The 25,969-nt window shown below is 41.0% G+C and overlaps 1 protein-coding gene across 1 annotated transcript; it reads left to right on the top strand.

Annotated features, from left to right (window-relative positions):
* Positions 1 to 883: 883 nt before the first annotated feature.
* Positions 884 to 1,524, top strand: LOC104209951 (actin-1-like). The gene is made up of 2 exons (XM_009758728.2): positions 884 to 946; positions 1,162 to 1,524. Exons 1-2 carry the CDS (start codon positions 884 to 886, stop codon positions 1,522 to 1,524), a joined length of 426 nt encoding a protein of 141 aa, XP_009757030.2.
* The last annotated feature ends 24,445 nt before the right edge of the window (positions 1,525 to 25,969 follow it).

Genomic DNA, 25,969 nt, shown 5'->3' with positions numbered 1-25,969 from the left:
ATTCGTGGAATTTTAATGGATTTGTTGTTGTTATATTAACATAGGCACTTAGCTTGTCTCTAGTTCTTTGCTCTTCATGTTTTCTTAAGTTTAGTGATTCTTAAGCAACCATTCTTTATGAATGTGAGTTTTCTTCAAATTCTCCTTGTTCATGTCGATAGTATTACTACGTACTTTCGTATTAGATTTCTATGACTACCTGTTGTTTCGCTCATTTCGATCATCTTACTATCTGGTTGCTATTTATGTTGCTTTTATTACATGGCTTTTCGTTGTTACGCTTCTTGTTTTTCTCTTCATTAATGTGGTGATTTTGATTCCTGAGCCGAGGGTCTATTGGAAACAACCTCTGTATCTCAACAAGGTAGGGGTAGTACTGGATATACACTACCTTCATGAAACGCCACTATGTGGGATTATACTGGGTTTGCTATTGCTGTTGTAGTTTCCTTCAGATTTAGAGTATATGTGCAGCTAACTGTCGCATGGTGAAAAGTGCACTAGTATGCCTTTGGTCCAGAGGGGACATTTTATTGTTGAATTACTATTACATGCTAATTTTCAGAATTTTGCTCTTCTTTTCATTGGCAGGAAGGAGATTAGGATTCGAAAAATCCATGTATTGAGCTTTTAAAACGAGTGAGATATCTTCAAATTGCTTCAATGAACCCCTACTGCACCAATTGACCTTTGTTATTATTTCCCTTTGCGCGTTTTTGCATGAATCCTTGCTTGTTTTCTCTGCTTTTAATCGATAAACTTGAGGTTCATGTAAATAGCTGGTGATTTCTACTGGAAATATGAAAGATAAAGGAAGAAATTTCTCACAGTCTGAGCTGATTTTTGTGGACAATTTTCACTTTGACTCTGTAGTACTTACAAGATGGCTGATCATGGGAAGGATATCCAACCAGTTGTTATTGACAACGGAAGTGTAACGAGCAAGGTTAGTTAGAAAAAATGCTTATAATTTAGCTCCATATGTATAGAGTTAACTACATTCAGAGGTAGTTGGTACCATGAACACTAAAAGTTTTTAGGGGCACTTGTTTTGCAGAATACTAGTGTTCCTGTTGCGTTAAAATCCTGGGTCCGTCTCTGATTAGATTGCTCCTAATGTGACCTACTAATGAATAATAACTGCATCGTTTGGTTCTTTAGGTTGGCTTTGCTGGAGATGATTCTCCTAGGGCTGTTTTTCCAAGTATAGTTGCTCGTCCTCGTCACACTGGCGTCATGGTTGGAATAGGACAAAAAAATACCTTTGTTGGCGAGGAAGCTCAGTATAAAAAAGGTTATTTTTGTCTCAGATATCCAATAGAAGATGGTATCATAACAGACTGGGATAATATGGAGAAAATCTGGCACCATACATTTTACAATGAGCTCGCTGTTGCTCCCGAGGAGCATCCCGTTCTTCTGACTGATGCACCATTTAAACCCAAGGTAAATCGAGAGAAAATGACTCAAATCATATCCGAATCATTCAATGTGCCAGCCACACCTCCCAAGGTTGGGGCGTGACACTTGGAGAATTTTGCATATAACGTTTCTCCCTCAAGGTCTGGAGCACGATCCTCAAATGTTTCTCATAATTCTCCCGGTTGCGAGAATATACCAAGATATTGTCAATAAATACAATGACGAATGAGTCGAGATATGGTTGGAATATACTGTTCTTCAGACGCATAAATGCTGCTGGGGTGTTGGAATATATCCAACACCCAACCATCTGTTGTGCCTTAAGGAAGGACACAACCCTAGTAGCGTGGATACATATACAGGAGAACTCAAAGAATCACGAGATATATCCAAATACATAGCAAAGTAAGATGACACATATGAATAAGTGGATGCCAGATCAAATAAGACTGATGCATCCCTATGACAAACCGGAACAATACCTGTGATACTAGTATCCAATGCAACTACCTCCAAGGGAAACGAGCATGGCCTCCCCCTCTAGGGCGGCCTCTACTTATGTGACCTCCACCCCTAGCTGGTGGGACATGTGGAGCTGCAACTGGAGAAACAACCATGGCCTGTGGATCCTGTGGAATCCGTGGAACCTGTGTAGTCTGTGGAGGTGCACCCATCCTGAGTCTGGGACAGTCCATCACCATATGTCTGATATCACCACACTCAATAAAAGCTCTCGGTGGGTGTGGCTGCTGAATTTGATCTGGACTGGTCGACTAAACTGACCGCTGAACGCACCCCGTACAGAAGGTGCACTAGAAAGTGGCTGAGCAAAATGGGCAGCTTGAGACCTCGAAATAGTAGGAGCATCGCTAGTAGCTATATTTGCTAAACGAACTAGGCGGCTCACATAGCCTCTGCCATGATGGGCTAAAATTGGAGAGCATGCACCACTATATCCACCCAAATATCGAGGCATCTTGGCCTCCCTGTCCTCTCTCTCACGGCCCCTGCATACCCTCCAACCTTCGTGCGATCTCTACCATCTGCTGATATGGAGTATCCTTCTCCAACTCTCGAGACATACTAAATCTAATAACATAGTTGAGCCCCTCGATGAATCTGCAGACTTGCTCTCTAACTGTAGAAACCAAGTGTCAAGACCCAAATTCGCGTGACCGACAACCTGTTGATAACCAATTTTTTCTCATATATTTTTAATACATATATATACTTTTAAAAGCACATATGCAGTTATAAGCATGCATAAGCATTTTTTTAATAATTTTTCTATAATTTTTAAAAGCTCTAAATTGATTTATTTCTTCCCTTTTTATTTATAAAATTTCCAATAATTATCCTTCAAATTATTTTTGTGGTGATTTAGTCATTTAAATTCTTGATTTATGTCAAATATTGTTTATATATTTTAGTGTATTTTTTTATAATTGCATTTACATTTTTAAGCTAAATTGCATATCTCTGCAATAATAGCCCTACTAATGCATAATTATATTATTGATACATATAAAATGTTCTTTTATAATTTTAAAATGTTAAAAAACTATTTTAAATCATTTTAATACACAAAAGTAATTTTTAGAAATTATTTATTATTTCTTATAAATTATGTAGTATTAAAAATGGCTATTTAAAATATAGCCTAATTTCATTTCAATTCTAGCCCCAATCTAACCCCAATACCAGCCCAATTTTCAATTAAATAACCCAGCCCAAATCCCAGCTACCCAATCCGGCCCCCAAAACCTTTTAATCTCGGCTGTTGATAATAAATATCAACGGCCACAAACGACCATTCCTAAAATAAACCCAAAAGACCCCCCAAACCCTATCATTTCTATACTACCCGCCGCCCTGAAACCCCTCTCTGCTCTTAAACGCTCTCAAAACCTAACCCTAATAACCTCATTGACCCTCATCCATGGCCATCTCCAATGACTTATCACTACCTCTCAGGCCTCCAATGGCCTCCCTCACGTTATTCTTGCCATCTCCAGGGCCCTCAAGGGACCAGGGCTAGTTGACTTGCATATATGGTTCCTCTCTCGCCTATTTCAGGCCATTCCATTGTGATTTCGAGTAAGATCGTCCTATATTGACTACGATCTATGGTTTTCTAAGCAGGTTTCTTCACCTTTGTATGGTTCTTTTCGAAACCCTAATTTCTTTTCTAAACCTCTTATATCTGTACAGATCTAAGATAATTTGGGTTTGTTTCATGTAATTTTTACAATAACCTTAAGATTCTTTACAAGAATCGTATGATTTTCAAGTGATTTTCATTTTTTCCTAAACTAGGGTTTCCGGAATTTCTTTTACAAATTGTTTGATGACTTTTTGTGTTTAGTCTTCTGCTTCTCATATATTTTGACTGATTTTGTAAGTCTGCTACAACCTTAGCCCGTTTGTACTGAAAGCCCTAATTTTTTGATGTTCTTCGTCTGGTTTCTGAGTACTAGTATATCGACTGGTTTTTGCTTTGGATTCTTGTGATTTCTCGAGACTTTGTTGCTCGAATATGTTTCTACTGAATTTCTTAGTTTGACCTTTCACTGATTCTATGTGCTTGTGTTCGTCATGACTATTCATGTCAAGACCTGTATCTTTCTCATTGAATCAGTGTTGTTTAACTTTTTCTTTTGTTGAAGTTATATGTCGATGATTCCTGACTATTCATATTTTACCTTATTTATATGCTAAACATGATAACCTTTCATGACTTTCTCTTTGATTGAACCCTTGAATATTCTGAACTTCTTTATTTCTTGGTTTGATTTGAACACTTTCCCTTAAACTTTCGATTCTTACCTCTCTACTCGATTTGATTGAATTGCTTGCCTTAATTATTTTTTCCTTGCCTTGTTTGTATTTTTGCCGATTCTTACTGATTTGTTTCCTTAATTAAAACCTCTGTTCATTTACCCCTAATTACCTATTCTATACCTAAACCTTACTTGATTCTTTCACTTAAATACTTAGCATGCTTTTACCGTTGATTTAATTGTCCTTTGATTAAGGGAAGAATTTGCTGATTTACATGTGATTTCCCTGATTTGCTACTTAATTGATCTCTTACCTTATTTGTTAAGCTTTTGATTACTATATAAACCTCTATAATTTTAATTTCTGAACAACGGACACAAGTTCAAAGAACACACACTCACACTCAAAACTCTCCTTTCTTTCTCTGTGAAAATTACTGATCTAGCCGGCTGTAAGCCAAGGCTAGATATTGAACTGCACTCGCTTTACATTCTGTGCTCTCTTCATTAACTGGTATGTCTCCAGTTAGATTTTGAAACTCAACTTTATGTGTTCTATGCCTATACATCTATGCTTGTTCCTGTATTAGTTATTCAATTTGGTTTCTCTGTTTGCTGTTACTAAGTATGTTTAAATTTTGCCTTATGAGTAATTAGCATGAATGGCTTCATTTACGTTCTTTGATATCTGTCCAGCATGTTTACCTAGTTCCCTTACCCCTCCCTTTAATTGGTATGACTTTGTTAGTTATTTAGTCTTCTAGTGCATTTAATTGGTCCTGATTATGTTCAATTCTATTCAGCATATCTTTGTTGTCAACATGATTCTCACATTCTTTCTCTATGTCTATGACTAATTTGTTCAATATACTCCTAGTTGTTCTAGACATTTGTTGTATCAGTTTGCCTGTTTATGTAGTCTTAACCCTATATGTTTCCCAATCCCCTTCACCCCTTGTTTGTAAGCTTGCTTGTTAAGTGAACCTGGGTAGTCCTCGATTAATTGGGTTGTTTGCTAAGTGTGTTTTCCTCAGAATGATTTCAAAACTGCTACTCCTACTCCTAGCATTCTTCTCAAAACTAGTCACTCTCAATATTTTTTTAAAAAGAAAACTATTTTTGAATCTTTTCACCTCTAACTGTTTTACCAAACTCTTTCAAAGTCATCATGCACTCTCACATTACTCCTAGAATGTTAGGTTCTGCCCCTCTGGAATGTGTACTGCCTTGAGATCCTTGAGACCTCTATGAACTATGGCATGTCAGAGCTGGCCTTTCCATAATGCACCTAAATCAGTTATTATTTGCGAAAAGGTCTAGGTGTGAGCACTGCCCGGGATCCTTGAGATCCTTAGGGAACTCTGACATAGCTGGACACAAAATTGGCTATGGAACTTTGGCATTTGAGGCTATTGGAGGTTTGGAAGTCATTTGGGCCTACTGTAGGCTCCCTATAGATTAACTTCTGTTCATTTATGTATTTAATTCATTGGTCTGTAATATTTATTGTAAACAACATTGGAATGTTTAGTGAAAAAGGGGTGGGTAGTTATATATACGTTGGGTAAATCAGGTAGATGCCATGCCTATAGGGTTGTGTTAATTCAAATGCATTTGCTATGTTTTCTTTACTTCCACAATATTAGAAACCATGCCTATAGGATCTAAATGACTTTAATAACTAGATACCATGCCTATAGGGATTAAAATCAGCTCTAATAGAAATCATGCCTATAGAACTTAAAATCAGTTTAGTTAAATAAATCAGTTTAATTCATGTTAGTTCATTCTAAATTGGTTTAATCAACTATCTGTTTCTTTAAATGAGTTTTCAAACACTGCCTTAAATTAATACCTCTAGAAACAATATCCATAGGATCTCAACTTGTCCGTTTTAAAAATTGTTCACTGTTTTACTGCATTTCTAATCAATGTAGATATCATGCTCTTAGGACACCACTGTTATGCGCTTAGGCAAGCCTATAGGGCGATTAAATTTCTGCAACTTTAAAACTGTGCCTTGCTATTTGAGACTCTGCAGATTTAACAGGCCTAAAATCAGTAGGTAAGCTAAATAGGTCTTTGACACTTTGTCCTAATTCAATGCCGTATAATCCCTGCTCACCTAGATATCATGTTCTAGGAATTTCTCTTAAACACCTGACTGTTGTTTGAAGACGTGCATTTACTTGTTATATTTGCGGAGGTGATCGTGAGCCTGTAATTGTTCTCTTTAAATGCAGTCCTAACTATTTTTGATTGAGGCCTAGATTTTTATCCTTTAAAACCTTAGGAAGTTCTAGAACTACCCTAGTTAGAGGTCCTAAATACCTCCAGGACCACGAGGAAGGGACATGTAGTGCACACATAGGACATTTTCAAGGTTGCTAGAGCGCTTTAGGCTATGACCAAGGGGAGGGAATTGGTAGTAAGGATATGATGACTATGCGCTAATGTCACGTGTAGTCGATCATTGAGGAGTGATTACCGGGTATTGCGTGGGGTGATCCTGTAGGCTAACCAACCTAGGACACCTCTTTTCCAATCCCCGATGTTTAAATTTTACTTTTCTCTATATATGCAATTTGTTCAAGTCCTTTCCTTTGTCTCATTACTTGAGTCATACAATGTCCAAAACATGCCTTTATTTGCAAGTATGTGTTTAAACCATTTATTTGCCAAAAAGGACTAATTCATAAGTATAAGTTCGGCCGGTACCCACCGTTGTGGACCGAGAGAGGTGCCTAACACCTTCCCCTCAAGGTTATTTCGAGCCCTTACCGTAATCTCTGATAATGCAAACTAGTCCATGAGTTAATTACTCTAGGTGTCCTAATGCACCATAATCCGTTAGGTGTCGACTCTTCAAAAACCCAAATTCCCAAAAGGAGATGAGTTATTACCCCCATGAACGTTGGAACCCGGACTTCTCTCCCCGCGGAGGGAAAAAAAGGGGGCGTGACAGCATGGCGACTCTGCTGGGGATACCCTTAGGCTCTTACGATAACGAACTTATCTTTGTGAATTAGTCCAAGCATGCTCTATCCCACGTACCCTTTCCCCTTATTTGGATGTAACTGTCTATTTTAAAAAAAAAAGCATTTATGATTCTTTTATTCTTGAAACTGACTTGTCTCTTTGTTTTCTTTTTCTGTAACTGTCTTTCAATTATTTAAATACTGTATTTATTTTTTCCTACATGCAAATACTTGACTACATGCTATTTATTGCTGCATAAATTATGCTCCACATCATATTCCACTCGTGTGTATTAAATCCTATAGCAACGCTTGATGAATTTTTGTGCTCTTCCCATTTATTACCCTTAATATTCGGAAAGGATTATTTGCGGTAAAACTAGTTGATCAGCGGTGCAGTTGACGGTTCCGTGCCTTTCCCTCTCAAGTTGTCTGCTTGAAGGTACCAGTCTAAACCCTCATAGTAACCTTACTCTGATCGAAATTGTGCATGCATCATGGTCAAACCTAGTCGGATCAATATGTTGTCCACATAATGATCCTTTAAGATAAGCCTTATCCAAAAGTCCACCGGGGTTTCCATAATCCCAACAGACAAAACCACGTTCTGTGCATTAATTTGGAGAACTAAATGCCAATATGCTAATCATGAATGTATAAATAGTCGAGTCTGGTGGGGGAGAAGGGCCTAACCCTTTTGTTTTGCAGAAAATGAGGCACGAGGTCCCCAGATTCGGTATGGTTAGCAACATTCCACCATTACTTCTAGATTGGTGGGAGGACCTTTCATCAAGTGACAAGAAACATGTAAGAAAGTACCTAGGTAACTTGCCTTCTCTACTAGACATTAAGCCAAACAAAAGGTTGATCGAGGCTGCCACTTTATTCTGGGATAGTGAAAGGGTTGTGTTCCGTTTCAGCGACATAGAAAGGACACCACTTCTAGAAGAAATTGGGGGCTTGTGGGATTGACTTGGGATATCCCCGGGTTATTGGTGCCGGAGAACCGTACTGGTAAAGGGTTTTTGAAGATGATGGGGCTGAAGAAAAATGCTGACCTGGTATGCCTAAAGGAATCTTACATACCCTTCGAGTATCTGTATGAGAGGTATGGCCATAGCAAGTCCTACTATACCTACCGTGATGAGCTCTCTCTCACTTCTCTAGGAAACATCCACCACAAAGTGTTCGTGTTCATTGTATGCTTCTTGGGCTTGATATTGTTCCCAATTAAAAAGAAAAGAATCCATACTAGGTTGGCCATGGTCGCCAAGACTTTGATGGAAGGGATCAATGGACAAACATGCACCATAGTCCCCATGATCATATCCGACATTTACATGGCTCTGGAGCGCTGTCAAAGAGGGGTCCAACATTTCGAGGGTTGTAACTTGTTGCTGCAATTGTGGTTATTAGAACATCTTCAGAGGGGTCATTATCGCCAAGAATTTCCGCGAAGGGCTTGGAACAAACATATTGCCTTCCACCCCCCAAGCAGATGGCTTACATTCCGGACAGGTTTGCTCAGCCGAAAAGTGCCAAAGAGTGGGTAGAGTTCTTCGACAATCTGATTGAGGAACATGTACAATGGATGTTTGAATGGTTCCCAACGGATGAATTCATCATTAGATCCAGGGACACTCCATACTTGGTGCTTATCGGGTTGAGATGGATATACCCTTATGTCCCTATCCGAGTTATGAGGCAAGCAGGAAACAGGTTGAACCAAGGGTTGCCAAGATGAGTCATTTCAGAGTAGACTTCCAAGACGACGACGTCCCTTAAAAGTCCAAGCTTATCACATATGGCACTACAAGATCATTGTTGAAAAGAACACCATCGAGCCCGACAGGTATCATGCAGGGTGTGAACCTCTCTACCCAGCATGGTTAGAAGACAATCTGAAAGGGAATAGTGATGCCAGGAGCCGGTCGAGGGAATAGAATCATAGATGATGAAGCTGAAGCTCAAGTCAAATACAACAGGCTGCACAAGAGGGTCCACGACTCTGAGAATGAGCACCGGAAAATACATGAAAGGAATGTGAGGTTGATCGAAGAATGGAAAGAAATGGCAGTCACTTCCAACAGGAAATTGGAATATCTAGAACGAGGAATAGTGGAGCTAGAAGGTAAAGTCATAAAGAGGATAGAGGATTGCCAGAACGCTAAAGGAACTAAAGGAGGACATTTGGCCAGAGCCTACTTGCTGCTGGGTCTGCGCGAGCTGGGGGACCTGTATGATGGAGTTAGGAAGATCGAATCTGGGGAAGGTCCTTCTGGGACTAAATAGGCTAGATTTATTTGCTTTCCTGAAATGTAATAAGGCCAAGTGCCAGTAGTGACTTATTTTTCTATTATCTTAGTGTCGTTTGGGATTCGTCTGTTTTTCATGTTATGAAATGAAGCATTTACTGGCATCTAAAGTTCTCCAAATCTATCTGTTGCTAGGCCTACCTGGGGCACAACGAGGCTCCCAAATTAGGACGTTCCCGTAATATGTGTTTAAATACTACAAACATTTCAGAATCTTCACTGACTTGTTACCTTTTGTTTTCCTTATTTTGATTATTCCCATTCCCTTAGGTTGGTTCGCTCATACTGGCCTCATCAGCATATCACACCAAATCTACAGTCCCTCCACCTCCTCCTCTTCCAAGAAATACAAAAGGCAGAGGAAAAGAAAAAATGGATGACCTAAGTGGTATCCGAAAGGAGAATGTTGAGATTGTAGAAATTTTTGATGGACGAAGTACCCCGACACCAAATGATCTAGTCTTGGGACTGGAACAAAAGATATTGGAATTACAAGGAGAACTTGAGCAGGTTCACAACTTGGCAAACTTGTCACTCACCCTAAATGTCCCTGACATCAACCAACAAAACACAAAGAACCCAACACCTCCACAAAACACACAAAATCAACATCCACGAAAACCTCCCGCACCAAATCAATACGCAACTCCACCCCAAAATCTCAATCCATTACCAATACCAACTCCGCCACAATATTACCACAACCCAATTCAATACCCACCAACCACCACTTACCATACTCCCCAAAATACGCCACAACCCATACCCGATCCTTAAAACTCAGCCAATGACCATTATTACACCCAAGTCCATGGATTGTTCCTCACTCTATCCAACCAATCTCCTATACACCGTAATCTTTTGAGAAGGACCTACTCATTAAAAATATGGCTGAAGAACTCAAGAAGTTGACGAGCCGAGTTCAGGGTATCGAAGGCGACAAAGGAATAGAAAGCTTGAACTATGAGGACTTATGCATACAACCATATGTAGAACTGCTAGAGGGGTACAAACTCCCCAAGTTCGAGATATTTGATGGCGCGGGTGATCTCAGGGTTAATTTGAAGACTTATTGTGACAAGCTTGTTGGGGTCGGAAAGGATGAAATGATCAAAATGAAATTATTTATGAGGAGTCTTACTGGAGATGCTTTTTCCTGGTACATTAGCTAGGATCCCAGGAAATGGTCCAGTTGGGTAAGTATGGCATCGGATTTCATGGACCGGTTCAGGTTCAACATAGAAAATGCACTAGATGTTTTCTACACTCAGAATCTCAAAAAGAAACCCACCGAAACCTTCCATGAATACGCTACCCGTTGGAGGTTGGAAGCAGCTAAAGTTAGACCTTCTATGGACGAGGGACAAATGAACAAGTTCTTCATCAGAGAACAGGATCCGCAGTACTATGAAAGATTGATGATTATTGAAAATCATAAGTTCTCCGATATCATCAAACTCGGGGAAAGAATCAAAGAAGAAATCAAAAGCACGATGGTAACAAACTTTGAGGCACTACAGACCACAAATAAGGCATTACAATCAGGCGACATATCAAGGAAGAAAAATGTTGGGACAGTAATGGTGGCTCAAGGCCTAAAATCTCCATACACATACCAAACACCTCCAACCACATATCAAACACCTCCACCCACATACAAGGCACCACCACCCACATATCAACCCTCATCTCCCAGATATTCCCAACCAGCCACTGTCCATCACACTTATAACTCCCAACCATCCAATTTTCAATCACCTCTACCTCGCCAAAACTTTCCAAGACCATGACCCAATTTCGACCGCAAGCTACCTAGACAATATACCGCCATTGCTAAACCCATCGACCAACAGTATGAAAGACTGAAAGCTGCTGGTTATGTCACCCCCATTCTTGTTGTGGCATTAGAGAACCCATCCCAATGGTTCAATCCGAACAAAACTTGTGCGTACCACTCCGGTATGAAGGGACACACCACTGATGAGTGCCGAACATTGAAGGATAAGATCCAGACGCTAATTGACAACAAAGTCGTACAGGCAAAGGTAGCCACACCCAATGTTCGCAACAACCCCCTCCCTGATCATAGAGGCGGTGGGGTACATGTGATAGAAACAAACGAAGAATAGGACCTTGAGGGGTCGATTACGCTTATTCGAGAAAGCAATGACTTTAAAGTTGCAGTCACACTTACTCCTATCGTGGTAAGACTCAGTCACCAATCGAGGTTGAGGTAGCTGCATCAGTTCTATTTGAGGTAGAGGTGGCTCCGTCTGCAGCCACCCCCGCTCCATTTGAAGTAAAAGTGGTCACACCTTTCACAGTGACGGTATCAACCACACTTCCTTTCAACTCAAAAGCAATACCCTGGGATTATGTTGTCGAAGCTCAGCGAAAAGAGAAGGCAAAGGTAGAGGAATCTGACGTTGCACAAAGAATGACTGGACTGGAAGAGTCTATACACCTGAACACTTGGGAGGATCAAGTAAGGATGCCACTTCCAGGAAGCCTGTCATTGAGACAAGGCCAGATGACTTGTGGAGGAAAGTACAAGCAAAAGAGTATTCCGTCGTTGACCATCTGAACAAAACCCTAGCTCAGATATCTATCCTATCACTGTTACAAAATTCAGAGGCACATAAGAATGCGTTAATGAAGGTGTTGAGCGAGGCTTATGTACCCAATACCATCACTGGCAGAGAAATGGCCAATATGGTAGGGCAGGTACTGGAAAGTCATAAGATCATCTTCCACGAAGATGATCTACCACTTGAGGGGTTGAATCACAAACGAGCATTGCATATCACAGTGCAAATTAAAGACAAATTCATTGCCACGGTCTTGGTTGACGGAGGTTCAAGCCTCAATATTTGTCTGTTGGACACTCTGAAAAGGTTGGACAAAGGTTTTCATGAAATATGGGTAGGAAGCAAGAACGTGAAAGCTTTCGATGGGTCTCTTGCAGATGGGGCCAACTTGGTTCGACGTCGAGTTTCAAGTGCTCGACATACCAGCCTCATATAATCTTCTATTGGGCCGACCATGTATCTATGTCACTGGAGCCGTGCATTCCACACTACATCAAGCCGTTAAGTTCGAATGAAATCGTCAGGTGGTGATCATTCACGGAGATGGGAGTAACCCCATTTACACCAGTCAAACCATCCCGGTCATTGGACATAAAAGAAGGCTAGGAGGGGAGACCTATCATCACATTGAACGTGTCAATGCCGTCGAGAAAGATAAATGGTGGAGCAGTAAAATAGAAAGCATATTGGCATAGTTTGGATATGAACCCGACAAAGGGTTGGAGAAGAACCTCAAAGGTATCACTAAATCGATACGACTGAAATGTCATGGTACCACCTTTGGGCTCGGATATCACTACACATGGCAAGAATACAATGATTGGTCACCTCCATGGCACGAACCATATTACCCTCTCGAGCAACCAGTGCCACGCTTAGAACAAGCTTTTCACCAAGCTGATACAATTTGGGGGACTGCAGAAGAGGAAGCACTAGCTGGGTTGAAGAATTTGTTCTTGGAGGATGAAGACATGGACTACATTGCCATAATTAAGGAGGAGAAGGAAGAAGGCCTCACTATTCAGACCATAAAGAAGGGAGTTGTTCTCAGGAACTGGACCGCCACACCATCCCGAGCCCGCCAAGTCCCTGGGTAGGTTGGCAGATTTTACTTCTATAGCTATTCTAGGCATTTAAGATTTCCAGTAATTTTGTTTTAAGATTTACTTGTTTCAAAATAAATGCTCGATTCATCAAGTCGTACTTGTCTGGATGATTTTTCGGTTATAATCAAATGCATTTGCTCTTTATTATTCATTACTATTTTTACACTTTTTCTTTCTACAATATTATTATTACTTTTCCTAATGAACTAGTGACTGTGACATGTAATGAGGCAATGCAACATGAGAATAATGATTCAGATGAAGAAGATGAGATACCCGTGGAAATTGTCCGGGAGGTTGAAAACTTTGAGAATAAGCCTAAGTCCAATCTGGACGAAATTGAAGCAGTAAATTTGGGAGACGCCGAGACCGTCAAGGGGATCCACATCAGCATTCACTTGTCACCAACAGAGAAGGAAGAATACATTCATTTCCTAAAAGAGTATGAGGACATTTTCGCATGGTCATATGATGACATGACCGGTTTGAGCACGTCCATAGTGACTCACAAGTTGCCTACTAATCCCATGTGTCCGCCAGTGAAGCAGAAACTCAGAAACTTCAAACTAGACATGAGCTTGAAATCAAGGAGGAAGTTACCAAGCAGATCAAAGCCAAAGTTCTCAGGGTGGTCGAGTACCCAAGCTGGTTAGCTAACATTGTGCTAGTTCCGAAGAAGGATGGGAAAGTCAGAGTATGTGTTGACTATCGAGATTTAAATAGAGCAAGTCCTAAGGACAACTTTCCACTGCCAAACATACACATTTTGATCAACAACTGCGCCAAGCATGAACTCCAATCCTTTGTAGATTTCTTCGTAGGTTATCACCTGATCTGGATGGATGAAGAAGATGCGGAGAAAATAGCCTTTATTACACCTTGGGGGATATACTATTACAAGATGATGCCATTCGGTCTGAAGAACGCTGGGGCTACTTACATGAGAGCCATGACAACCATCTTTCATGATATGTTACACAAGGATATAGAGGTGTATATGGACGATGTTATTATCAAATCCAAGAGGGCTGCATATCACATAGCGTACTTGAGAAAGTTATTTGACAGGCTAAGGAGGTACAACTTAAAGCTAAACCTCGTGAAGTATGTATTCGAAGTCCCCGCAGTAAAGTTACTAGGATTCATTGTCAGTCGTCAGGGGATCGAGCTGGATCCGTCTAAAGTCAAGGCTATTCAAGAATTACCGCCTCCTAGGAGCAAAAAAGACGTGATGAGCTTCCTAGGACGTCTCAACTATATCAGTCGCTTTGTAGCATGGTCCACAGTCATATGTGAATCCATTTTCAAGATACTGAGGAAATATGCCGAGACAAGTTGAGCCGAAGATTTTCAGAAAGCTTTTGATAAGATCAAAGAGTACCTATCCACACCACCAGTTCTGGTCCCGCTAGAACCAGGACGACCTTTGCTACATTATCTATCCGTTTTGGATGGAGACTTCGGATATGTTTTGGGATAACATGATGAGACAGGAAGAAAGGACCAAGCCATATATTACTTGATTAAGAAGTTCACACCTTATGAATCACGATACTCTCTGCTGGAATGCACCTGCTATGCTTTGACCTAGACAGCTCAGAAATTGAGGTATTACTTCTGTGCCTATAGTACATACCTTATATCCAAGATGGACCCTCTAAAGTACATATTCCAGAAGCCCATGCCGATTGGGAAGTTAGGCAAGTGGAAGATACTGTTGAGTGAGTTTGACATCGTCTATGTAACTCAAAAGGCGGTCAAAGGACAAGCATTGGTAGATCATCTTGCTAAAAATCCGGTGAGAGGAGCATACGAACCTTTGAAAACATATTTTCCTAATGAAGAAGTGTTGTTCGTAGGGGAAGACATTACCGAAGCATATGATAGTTGGAGAATGTTCTTTGACAGAGCTGCAAATTTCAAAGGAGTGGGCATTGGAGCAGTTCTGGTATCAGAAATGGGTCAACATTATCCGGTATCTGCTAAACTCAGATTTCCCTGCACCAAAAACATGTCGAAATACGAAGTCTGCATACTAGGGCTCAACATGAAAATCGACACGAATATTCAGGAGCTCTGGTAATAGGTGATTCAGATTTTCTTGTGAACCAGGTACAAGGAGAGTGGGCCACCAAGAATTCCAAGATATTGCCATATCTGCACCATATGCAGGAATTGGAAAGAGGTTCACGAAGATAGAATTCCAACATGTGCCCATAATTCAGAATGAGTTTGCCGATGCATCGGCCACCTTGTCATCTATGATATAACATCCAGATAAGAATTATATTGATCCCATTCTGGTGAGGATCTATAATCAGCCAGCATATTGTGCTCATGTCGAAGAAGAAAAGATGGAAAGCCTTGGTTCCATGACATCAAAAGGTATTTGTCAAAAGGAGAATATCCGGAGCATGCAAACCACACTCAGAAACGCACACTCTGGAGATTGTCCAATCACTTCTTCCACATCAGAGGAAACTTGTACTGAAGAACTCCTGATTTGGGATTGCTAAGATGTGTCGACGCAAAGGAAGCTTCTAAGCTACTTGAGGATGTACATGCCGGGATCTGTGGCCCGCACATGAATGATTTTGTCTTGGCTAAGAAGATACTTAGGGCCGGTTACTTTTGGATGACCATGGAGATGGATTGCATCCAGTATGTTCGCAATTGCTTTCAATTCCAAGTGCATGCTGATATGATAAAAGTGCCGCCAAACTAGCTCAATGCAATAAGCTCACCTTAGCCATTAGCCGCCTGGGGAATGGATGTTATTGGTCCAATTGAGCCCACTACTTCAAACGGACATAGGTTTATTCTGGTAGCCATTAATTACTTCACGAAATGGGTAGATGCTGTATCTTACAAAGTTGTGACCAAGAAAGTCATCGCAAATTTTGTCAAAGATCGTATTATTTGCCGATTTGGAGTTCCCGAGTCTATTGTTACTGATAATGCCACCAATCTTAACAGTGATCTAATGAAAGCTATATGTGAAACTTTCAAAATCAAGCACAAGAATTCCACAGCCTACAGACCTTAGATAAATAGAGCCATAGAAGCCGCCAACAAAAACATCAAGAAGATACTAAGGAAGATGGTAGAAAACCACAAACATTGGAATGAGAAGCTACCTTTTGCTTTGATGGGATACCGCATTACAGTTCGCACATCAATTGGGGCAACTCCCTACATGATGGTTTATGGTACCGAGGCTGTCATCCCAACTGAGGTAGAGATTTCTTCTTTAAGAATCATATAGGAAGCTGAACTCAGTGATGTAGAGTGGATAAGGAGTTGCTATGAACAATTGGCCATTATCGATGGAAAGAGGATGAATGCAGTGTGTCACAACCAACTTTATTAGAACAGAATGACTGGAGCTTTCAACAAAAGGGTCAAACCAAGGTAATTTGCACCAGGTTAGTTGGTACTGAAGAAGATCTCCCCACATCAAAATCAAGCCAAAGGGAAATTCTTTCCCAACTAGCAAGGTCCGTACATGGTTCACAAGGTGCTGACAGAAGGAGCACTCATACTTGCACAAATGGTTGGAGAAATCTGGCCAAAACCAATCAATTCAGACGCAGTCAAGAGATACTATGCTTAGATCATTTACATTTCCTCATCTGATGTAATTGAATTACGCTTGACCTAATTCCAATTTAAGAGGGGATACGTAGGCAGCCTTATGGGTTTGTTCATATCACAATAAAATTTCCATTTTCCCCCAAGATCAGAAACTAGGGCAAAATTTTGAGAAGGACCCTCAAAATTCCGGAGCAAGTCCAGCCGACGCCATCACATGCCAGAAAGTCAGAAATTTGTTAAAAAACAGGGGCAAAATTTTGAGAAGGATTCTCAAAATTCAGAAGAAGGTTCAGAAAGGCCCATTATCCGCAAATGGTCAAAAGATCATCTACCAAACTGGGGCAGAATTTTGAGAAAGACACTCAAAATTCCAATATAAGAGAGCTGCAATACCTTTGAGATGTGTTACAGTCACTAGTTCATCTAAATTACTTAATATATCAATATGTTTCTAAAATAACTCTATTTTTATCAATGATTACATATTTTTTGAAAACTTTATTTCCGTAATAGTCAGGTGTTACCCAAGGGAACTCGAAAAGGCCTCCAGAACAGAGCAAAGCAAGGCCAGCAGACGAAGGCATGAACCAACCTCTCCTCACAAAACTTACAATTTTTCTGTGAACGCAGGCATATCTGACGTAGCTATAACATCCAAAAATATATACACGTAACAAATTCACTATCAATCAGGGCATCAGACACCGAATATTTCTCCAGCTAAGACATATACTACTCTTATTTGCTACTTGCTCTCTGCATGAGGCTAATCCTTACCTCCACATTTGCATGAGGCTAATCCTTGCCTCCATATTAGCATGAGGCTAATCCTTGCCTCCATACTTGCATGAGGATAGTCTTTGCCTCCATAATTGTATGAGGCTAATCATTGCCTCCGTACTTGCATGAGGCTAATCCTTGCCTCCATATTTGCATGAGGCTAATCCTTGCCTCCGTACCTGTATGAGGCTAATCCTTGCCTCCCTATTTGCATGAGGCTAATACCTGCCTCCATATCTGCATGAGGCTAATCCCTGCCTCCATATCTGCATGAGGCCAATCCCTGCCTCCATATCTGCATGAGGCTAATCCTTGCCTCCCTATATGCATGAGGCTAATCCCTACCTCCCTATCTGCATGAGGCTAATCCCTGCCTCCCTATTTGCATGAGGCTAATCCCTGCCTCCATATCTGCATGAAGCTAATCCCTTCCTCCATATTTGCATGAGGATAATCCTTGCCTCCATATCTGCATGAGGCTAATCCCTGCCTCCCTATCTGCATGAGGCTAATCCCTGCCTCCATATCTGTATGAGGCTAATCCCTGCCTCCCTATTTGCATGAGGCTAATCCTTGCCTCCCTATATGCATGGGACTAAGCACGTTCCCTCTTTGCACAAGTATTGCTCTATTTCTAGTACTATCTATTTGCTTTTCAATCGGGCTAAGCTCTGCCCTCCATTTCACAAGACTAAGTCTTGTCTTGTTAACATCATATTATTGCATCTCATGGGCTGAAATATTGCCAATCTATCCAAAGGCATCATAGTCTAAAAGGCATCATCCTCGTAGCCAGAAAACACCATGTTATGGCCTGATGATCCCTCAAATTTGCATCTCATCATTCAAAAGCGTCATGGTTCGGAGGCACCATCTGCATGGCCCGAGAACAACATTTTATGGCCTGCACTCACTAAACAATTCATGACCCAGGACATCATGGTCCAAGGATGTCATCTTTAACCGTCCAAAAACAACCTTCATGGTCCAAAGGGAATCTGCATCATGTTTAAATTTTCGCACAAATACATGTCGGCAGCATCTTTTCATCTGTAGGTGACCAGCAAGCAACCAATGTCCTAGAAGGAGTGACCTCGCTCCAGTTCTTTCAACTATCTCAAACCTTAACCATTCACCATAGGCGCTCTTACATTCCCTTTTCCGTTCTTGTAATGACTTCATCGGTATATTCCGCCAATGAATCCAGAACTATACATGGCCTGATTTCTGTAAGACCAGGGATATGTACGCAACTCAAGGCCAGAGTCCGGCCTCTGTCTTTCAAAACATCCTGTCCGGTCAAAATTGGCCATTATTTCTTTACCCGAAAACTCTTTCATCATTCCCGGGTAAAGAGGGGCAGCTGTTGATACCCAACTTTTCCTCATATATTTTTAATACATATATACTTTCAAAATAGCACATATGCAGTTATAAGCATGCATAAGCATTTTTTTTATAATTTTTCAATAATTTTTAAAAGCTCCAAATTGATTTATTTCTTCCCTTTTTATTTATAAAATTTCCAATAATTATCCTTCAGTTTATTTTTGTGGTTGGTTTAGTCATCTAAATTCTTTATTTATACCAAAATATTATTTAAATATTTTTGTGCTTTTTTTTTTTGTAATTGCATTTACATTTTAAGCTAAGTTGCATATCTTTGCAATAATAGCTTTACTAATGCATAATTATATTATTGATGCATAAAATAATCTTTTATAATTTTAAAATGTTAAAAAACTATTTTAAATCATTTTAGTACAAAAAAGTATTTCTTAAAAATCATTTATTATTTCTTATAAATTATATAGTATTAAAAATGGCTATTTATAATATGGCCTAATTTTATTTCAATTCCAGCCCCAATCCAACCCCAATACCAGCCCAAATTTTAATTAAATTACCCAGCCCAAATCCCAGCTACCCGATCCAGCCCCTAAAACCTTTGAATCTACCGTTGATCATAAAGATCAACGGCCACAAATGACCATTCCTAAAATAAACCCAAAAGACCCCCCAAACCCTATCATTTCTATACTACCCGCCACCATGAAACCCCTCTCTGCTCTCAAACTCTCTCAAAACCTAACCCTATTAACCTCACTGACCCTTGTCCATGGCCATCTCCGATGACTTCTCACCACATCTCAGGCCTCCCTTACGTTAATCTTGCCATCTCCAGGGCCCTCAAGGGACCAGGGCTAGTTGGCTTGCATCTATGGTTCCTCTCTCACCTGTTTCAGGCCATTCCAGTGTGATTCTGAGTAAGATCGTCCTATGTTGACTAATATCTATGGTTTTCTAAGCAGGTTTCTTCACCTCTGTATGGTTCTCTTCGAAACCCTAATTTCTTTTCTAAACCTCTTAGATCTGTACAGATCTAAGATGATTTGGGTTTGTTTCATGTGAGTTTTAGAATAACCTTAAGATTCTTTACAAGAATCGTATGATTTTCAAGTGATTTTCATTTTTTCCTAAACTAGGGTTTCCAGAATTTCTTTTACAAATTGTTGTATGACTTTTTGCGTTTAGTCTTCTGCTTCTCATATATTTTGACTGATTTTGTAAGTCTGCTACAACCTTAGCCTATTTGTACTAAAAGCTCTAGTTTTTTGATGTTCTTCGTCTGGTTTCTGAGTACTAGTATATCGATTGGTTCTTGCTTTGAGTTCTTGTGATTTCTCGTGACTTTCTTGCCCGAATGTGCTTCTACTGAATTTTTTAGTTTGACCTTTCACTGATTCTATGTGCTTGTGTTCGTCATGATTATTCATGTCAAGACCTGTATCTTTCTCATTGAATTAGTGTTGTTTAACTTTTTGTTTTGTTGAAGTTATATGTCGATTCCTGACTATTCATGTTTTACCTTATTTATATGCTAAACACGCTGACTCTTTCATGACTTTCTCTTTGATTGAACCCTTGAATATTCTGAACTCCTTATTTCTTGGTTTGATTTGAACACTTTCCCTTTAACTTTCGATTCTTACCTCTCTACTCGATTTGATTGAATTGCTTGCCTTAATTATTTTTTCCTTGCCTTGTTTGTATTTTTGCCGATTCTTACTGATTTGTTTCCTTAATTAAAACCTCTGTTCATTTACCCCTTATTATATTTTCTATACCTAAACCTTACTTGATTCTTTCCCTTAAATACTTAGCATCCTTTTACCATTGATTTAATTGTCCCTTGATTAAGGGAAGAATTTGCTGATTTACATGTGATTTCCCTGATTTGCTACTTAATTGATATCTTACCTTATTTGTTAAGCTTTTGATTACTATATAAACCCCCTCTTATTTTAAGTTCTGAACAACGGACACAAGTTCAAAGAACACACACTCACACTTAAAACTCTCATATCTTTCTCTGCTACTTGTGATAATCACTGATCTAGCCGGCTGTAAGCCAAGGCTAGATATTGAACTGCACTCGCTTTACATTCTATGATCTCTTCATTAACTGGTATGTCTCCAGTTAGATTTTGAAACACAACTTTATGTGTTCTATGACTATACATCTATGCTTTTTCATGTATTAGTTATTCAATTTGGTTTATCTGTATGCTGTTACTAAGCATGTTTAAATTTTGCCTTATGAGTAATGTGACGACCCGACCAGTTGTCTCATGAATTACCACTCCGTTTTCCCCATTTATGCTTCTTTATGCTTCGTTATTCGTGTTTTGTGGTATCGGGTTGGTTGGATCATGTCCGAAGTGGTTTTGATAAGGTTTGAGACACTTAATCTCTTTTAAGAAGGCTTAAGTTGGAAAAGTCAACTGGATGTTGACTTATGTGTTAGAGGGCTCGGATGTGAGTTTTGAAGGTTTGGTTAGCTTCAGGATGTGATTTATGACTTAGGAGTGTGATCAGAATGAGTTTTGGAGGTTCGAAATAGAATTAGGCTTGAATTGGCGAAGTTGATATTTTGGCAATTTCTGATTGATAGACGAAATTTTGATATATGGGTCAGAATGGAACTCGAGAGTTGCAGTAGCTTCGTCGTGTCATTTGGGATGTGTGTATAAAATTTCAGGTCATTCGGACGTGGTTTGGTTGGGTTTTTGATCGAAAGCCTATTTCGGAAGATTTTAGAAACTTAGGCTTGAATCCGATATGATTTGGTAGATTTGATGTTGTTTGAGGTGTTTTGATGATTGGAACGAGTTTGAATAAGGTATTGGGTTATGTTTGTGCTTTTGGTTGAGGTCCCGGGGGCCTCGGGATGATTTCGGGTGGTTAACGGAGAAGTTGGAAGGTTATTGCAGCTGCTAAAGTTTGCTGCTTCTGGTGTTTTCTCACCTGCGGTTTGGGGACCGTAGGTGCGTTGAGTGTGTCACAGAAGCAGAAAGGCTGAGGGATGTCTGGAACTGCAGATGCGGTATGGGGGCCACACCTGCGGAGCCGCAGATGTGGCGATTGGACCGGTTTAGGCTGGATTAATGAATTTCCGCAGAAGCGGAGGTTTGACCGCAAATGCGGTATCGCAGAAGTGGTTGGTGAGTCGCAAATGCGACAACATCTGGGCAGAATGTATATAAGCTTGACTTCGTGATTTTTGGAAGGTTTTCACCATTTTGACTTCGGCTTGAGAGCTTTTGGACGATTTGGAAGGGAGATTTCAAGGGAACTTCGTCAAGGTAAGGATTGTGGACCTAAAACACATTTTTATGGTAGTATTTCATGGATTAAGACTAAAATTAGAGGATTTAAAGGCTAAAAATGGAGGATTAGGGCTAGAGTTTAAGAGACCTTAAATTGAGGATTTGAGAGGTCATTTGAACTATGATTTTTGTATTCTTGATATGCATAGACTCGTGGGGAAGTGATGAATCTATTGATGTAAAAATTTCTGATTTTCGAGAAGTGGGCCCGGGGCTCGGGTTTTGATAATTTCGGGATTTGTGCCTTTTGTTGATTGTTTTTGCTTGACTTTGTTCCCTTAGCATATTTTGACATACTTGTTCTGATTTTGGATAGATTCGACGCGCGTGGAGGCCGATTCGTGGGGCAAAGGTGTCGCGAGCTAGAGATTTAGCCATTTCGAGGTGAGTAACAATTGTAAATGATGCTCTGAGGGTTTGAAACCCCGGATTTGCACATCGTAGTGTTATATTGAGGTGAGGTACACGCTTGATGACGAGCGTGTAGTCGTGCACTATTGGGGATTGTGACTTGGTTCGTCCCGATTGATGATTTTGCCGCGTATTTGAATGAAAACTATTTGCTATCCTCATTACTTGGGATGAATGCCATATTTGGGCCTAGTGCCAACTATTTGAACCCTTCGGGGCTTTTTATTGATATTTCCTCACCATTTTGACTTTATACTTGAGCTCAGTCATGTTATTTTCCACTGTTTTCATACTCAGCCATATTTACTCAATTTTAAGACTTAAATGATATTTTAAATGATGTTTAGGCTGAGAAACACTGTTTTACTATTGCCCGAGGAGCTTGTGAGTATTTTTGACTAAGTAAGGCCGACGACCTAGTTGTGAGGAAACATTAATACTGATTTGAGGCCGAGGGCCTGAGATATATATACCATGAGGTGGCTTGATTGATATGAGGTCGAGGGCCTAAATTTGATGCCACGAGATGGCTTGTTATTGCGCTTGGGCCGTAAGGGGCCCCTCCCGGAGTCTGTACACCCCCAGTGAGCGCAGGTACCCATTGTGATGAGAAATTAAGCCCGAGGGGCTGATACTGTTCTGAGATGTTGCCCAAGGGGCGGATTTGTGGATACTGTGCCCGTGGGGCGAACTTCTATTTGTTTACTTTATCTTAATTATCTGCCATTTACTTGTTTACTGGTTAGAAGAGATTTTTAATGGTTTTACTTGATTTTAAGTGATTTTTTACTACTTTATTATAGAATGCCTTGTGTATTACATGTTTTCTTCCTTTCAGTCGTTATTTACATTGGTTACTCACTGAGTTGGAGTACTCACTTTACTCCCTGCACCCCTCTGTGCAGATTCAGGCATTGCTGGCTCCGCTCCAAAGTGCTGATTTCCTCCAATTCCAGGTGGGCCTTTCAGAGATACGAGGTAGCTGTTGACGTCCGCAGCCCCGTGTCTCTACTCCTCTAGCACTTTTGTTCCTTTTCAAACATTTGTAGTAGTTTATGACACTAGCAGACTTGTATTATGACTCATAGATGCTTGTAACTTGTGACACCCTAGTTAGGGCTGTGTTGGGTTGTACTTCCAGATTTTTATCGATATTATCTGCTACTTCATACTATTAATCATGTCTTAGACTGTTTTACTAATGTATTAACTGTTTAACATCGAATTGGGAATAGTTGGCTGGCCTTTTCTTCACGAGAAGCGCCATCACGACCGGGTCCGGGTTAGGGTCGTGACAAGTTGGTATCAGTGCCTAGGTTACATAGGTCTCACGAATCAGGAGGAGGTTTAGTAAAGTCTCGTGGATTGGTACGGAGATGTCTGTATTTATCCTTGAGAGGCTGCAGAACCTTTAGGAAAAATCTTCATATTCTTGAAATTCTTGTCATGAACTTGTTGATCCGAGTACTAAACTTCTGTTATTTTATTCTCTCACAGATGGTGAGGACACGAGCTACCGGACGAGGTAGAAGACCACTAGTGCCACCAATTGTGGCCACCAAAGGCTGTGGACGCGGTCATGGTCGTGGTAGAGGCAGAGCAGTGAGGGCAGCACCTGCAGATCCACCAGCTGCCCCAGCTCAGGATCAGGCTCCAGCTATGGATGCTCCAGCAGTACCAGTTCAGGCACCAACTGTGCCCATCGTTATTCTGGGTCTTTAGGAGGCCTTGGCACAGATCTTATCAGTTTGTACTGGCCTAGCTCAGGCGATTTCAGCCACTACAGCCGCAACTACTTCACAGGCAGGGGAAGGCAACCAGTCTCCTACCACTCCCACACCTAAGTAGGTTGTGCAGGGACTTCAGATGCCATGGGCACCTCCAACCCAGCCGGTTGCACCAGCTCAGGAGTTTGTGGTACCAGTTATGCCGGATGATGAGCAACATCAACTTGAGAGATTTAGTAGACTATAGCCTCCGACATTTAGTGGTGCAGAGGGCGAGGATGCCCAGAGTTTCTTGGATAAGTGCCAGCGGATGCTTCGTACAACAGGGATTCTTTAGTCTAGTGGTGTGGCATTTACTACCTTTCTATTTTTTGGGGCTGCCTTTACTTGGTGGGAGGCGTATGAGTGGCGTAGGCTTGTTGGTGCACCGCCCCTTAATTGGTAGTAGTTCTCCGTTCTCTTCCTGGAGAAGTATGTGCCGTAGTCCCACAGAGAGGAGCTAAGTAGGTAGTTTGAGTGGTTGCGATAGGGGAATATGACTGTGTCACAATACAAGTTGAGTTTTTTGAGTTGGCTCGTCATGCCATCTGGTTGGTTCCGATAGATCGAGAGAGGATCAGGAGGTTTGTTGATGGTCTTACTTACCATCTCTGTATTCTTATGACCAGAGAGAGGGTGATTGGTGCTACCTTCGAGGAGGTTATGGATATCGCCCGTGAGATTGAGAAGGTTAACCGTCAGAAGCGAGAGGAGAGGCCAAGAGGCCTCGAGGATCTGGCAGCTATAGTGGCGCTCCTTCGAGGGGATAGTTTCAGCACAACAGAAGCCGTTCATTTAGGCCTGCTCAGTCAGCTCGCCCAGGTTATTGTGGGGCATCTTCGGGTCATGGTTATCATGGATCTCAGCAGGGCCTGTCATCACTCAGCACCCATCCAGCTCAGAGTTCGACCCGTGCTCCATTAGTTCAGGGCTCTTCTACCGAGTGGATCTGCTAGTCACTCCTGTATGAGGGGTTCCTTTCCGTCCCCTTCTCCAGCACCTGGGAGTTGTTATGAGTGTGGTGATATGGGCCACATATGGAGGCAGTGTCCTCGTCGTGTTGCTAGTTCGTCCCAGCAGAGGGGTCAGTCATCGACTTCAGTGCTAGTTTCTTCACCACCACCCGCTCAGCCAGCTAGGGGTAGAGGTCAGTCAGCTAGAGGCCATCCCAGAGGGGGAGGTCGATCAGGGGACGGTCAGACCCGTTTCTATGCACTCCCAGTAGACCCCATGTTATTGCTTTAGATGCTGTTAATACAGGTATTGTTTCAGTCTGCCACAAAGATGCTTCTGTATTATTTGATCCCTGTTCCACCTTTTCTTATGTGTCATCATACTTTGCTCGTTATTTGGGTATACCCCGTGAGTTTCTTGCTTTACCTGTTCATGTATCTACCTCGGTAGGTGATACTATTGTTGTAAATCATGTGTACCGGTCGTGTATGGTGACTATTGGGGGTCTGGAGACCCGAGTGGATCTGTTATTGTTGAGCATGGTGGATTTTGGTGTCATTTTGGGCATAGATTGGCTATCTCCGTGTCGTGCTATTTTAGACTGT

The sequence above is a fragment of the Nicotiana sylvestris genome, chromosome 11 (assembly GCF_000393655.2).
Source record: "Nicotiana sylvestris chromosome 11, ASM39365v2, whole genome shotgun sequence".
Classification (NCBI taxonomy): Eukaryota; Viridiplantae; Streptophyta; class Magnoliopsida; order Solanales; family Solanaceae; genus Nicotiana; species Nicotiana sylvestris.
The sequence above is the reverse complement of the archived record's forward strand: the minus strand, read 5'-3'. Positions and strand labels throughout refer to the sequence as shown.

Coding starts and splice junctions, on each gene's coding strand:
- LOC104209951 (XM_009758728.2), top strand. CDS start 884: ATGGCTGATCATGGGAAGGATATCCAACCAGTTGTTATTGACAACGGA. Junction 947..1,161: donor ACGGAAGTGTAACGAGCAAG/GTTAGTTAGAAA, acceptor TTGGTTCTTTAG/GTTGGCTTTGCTGGAGATGA.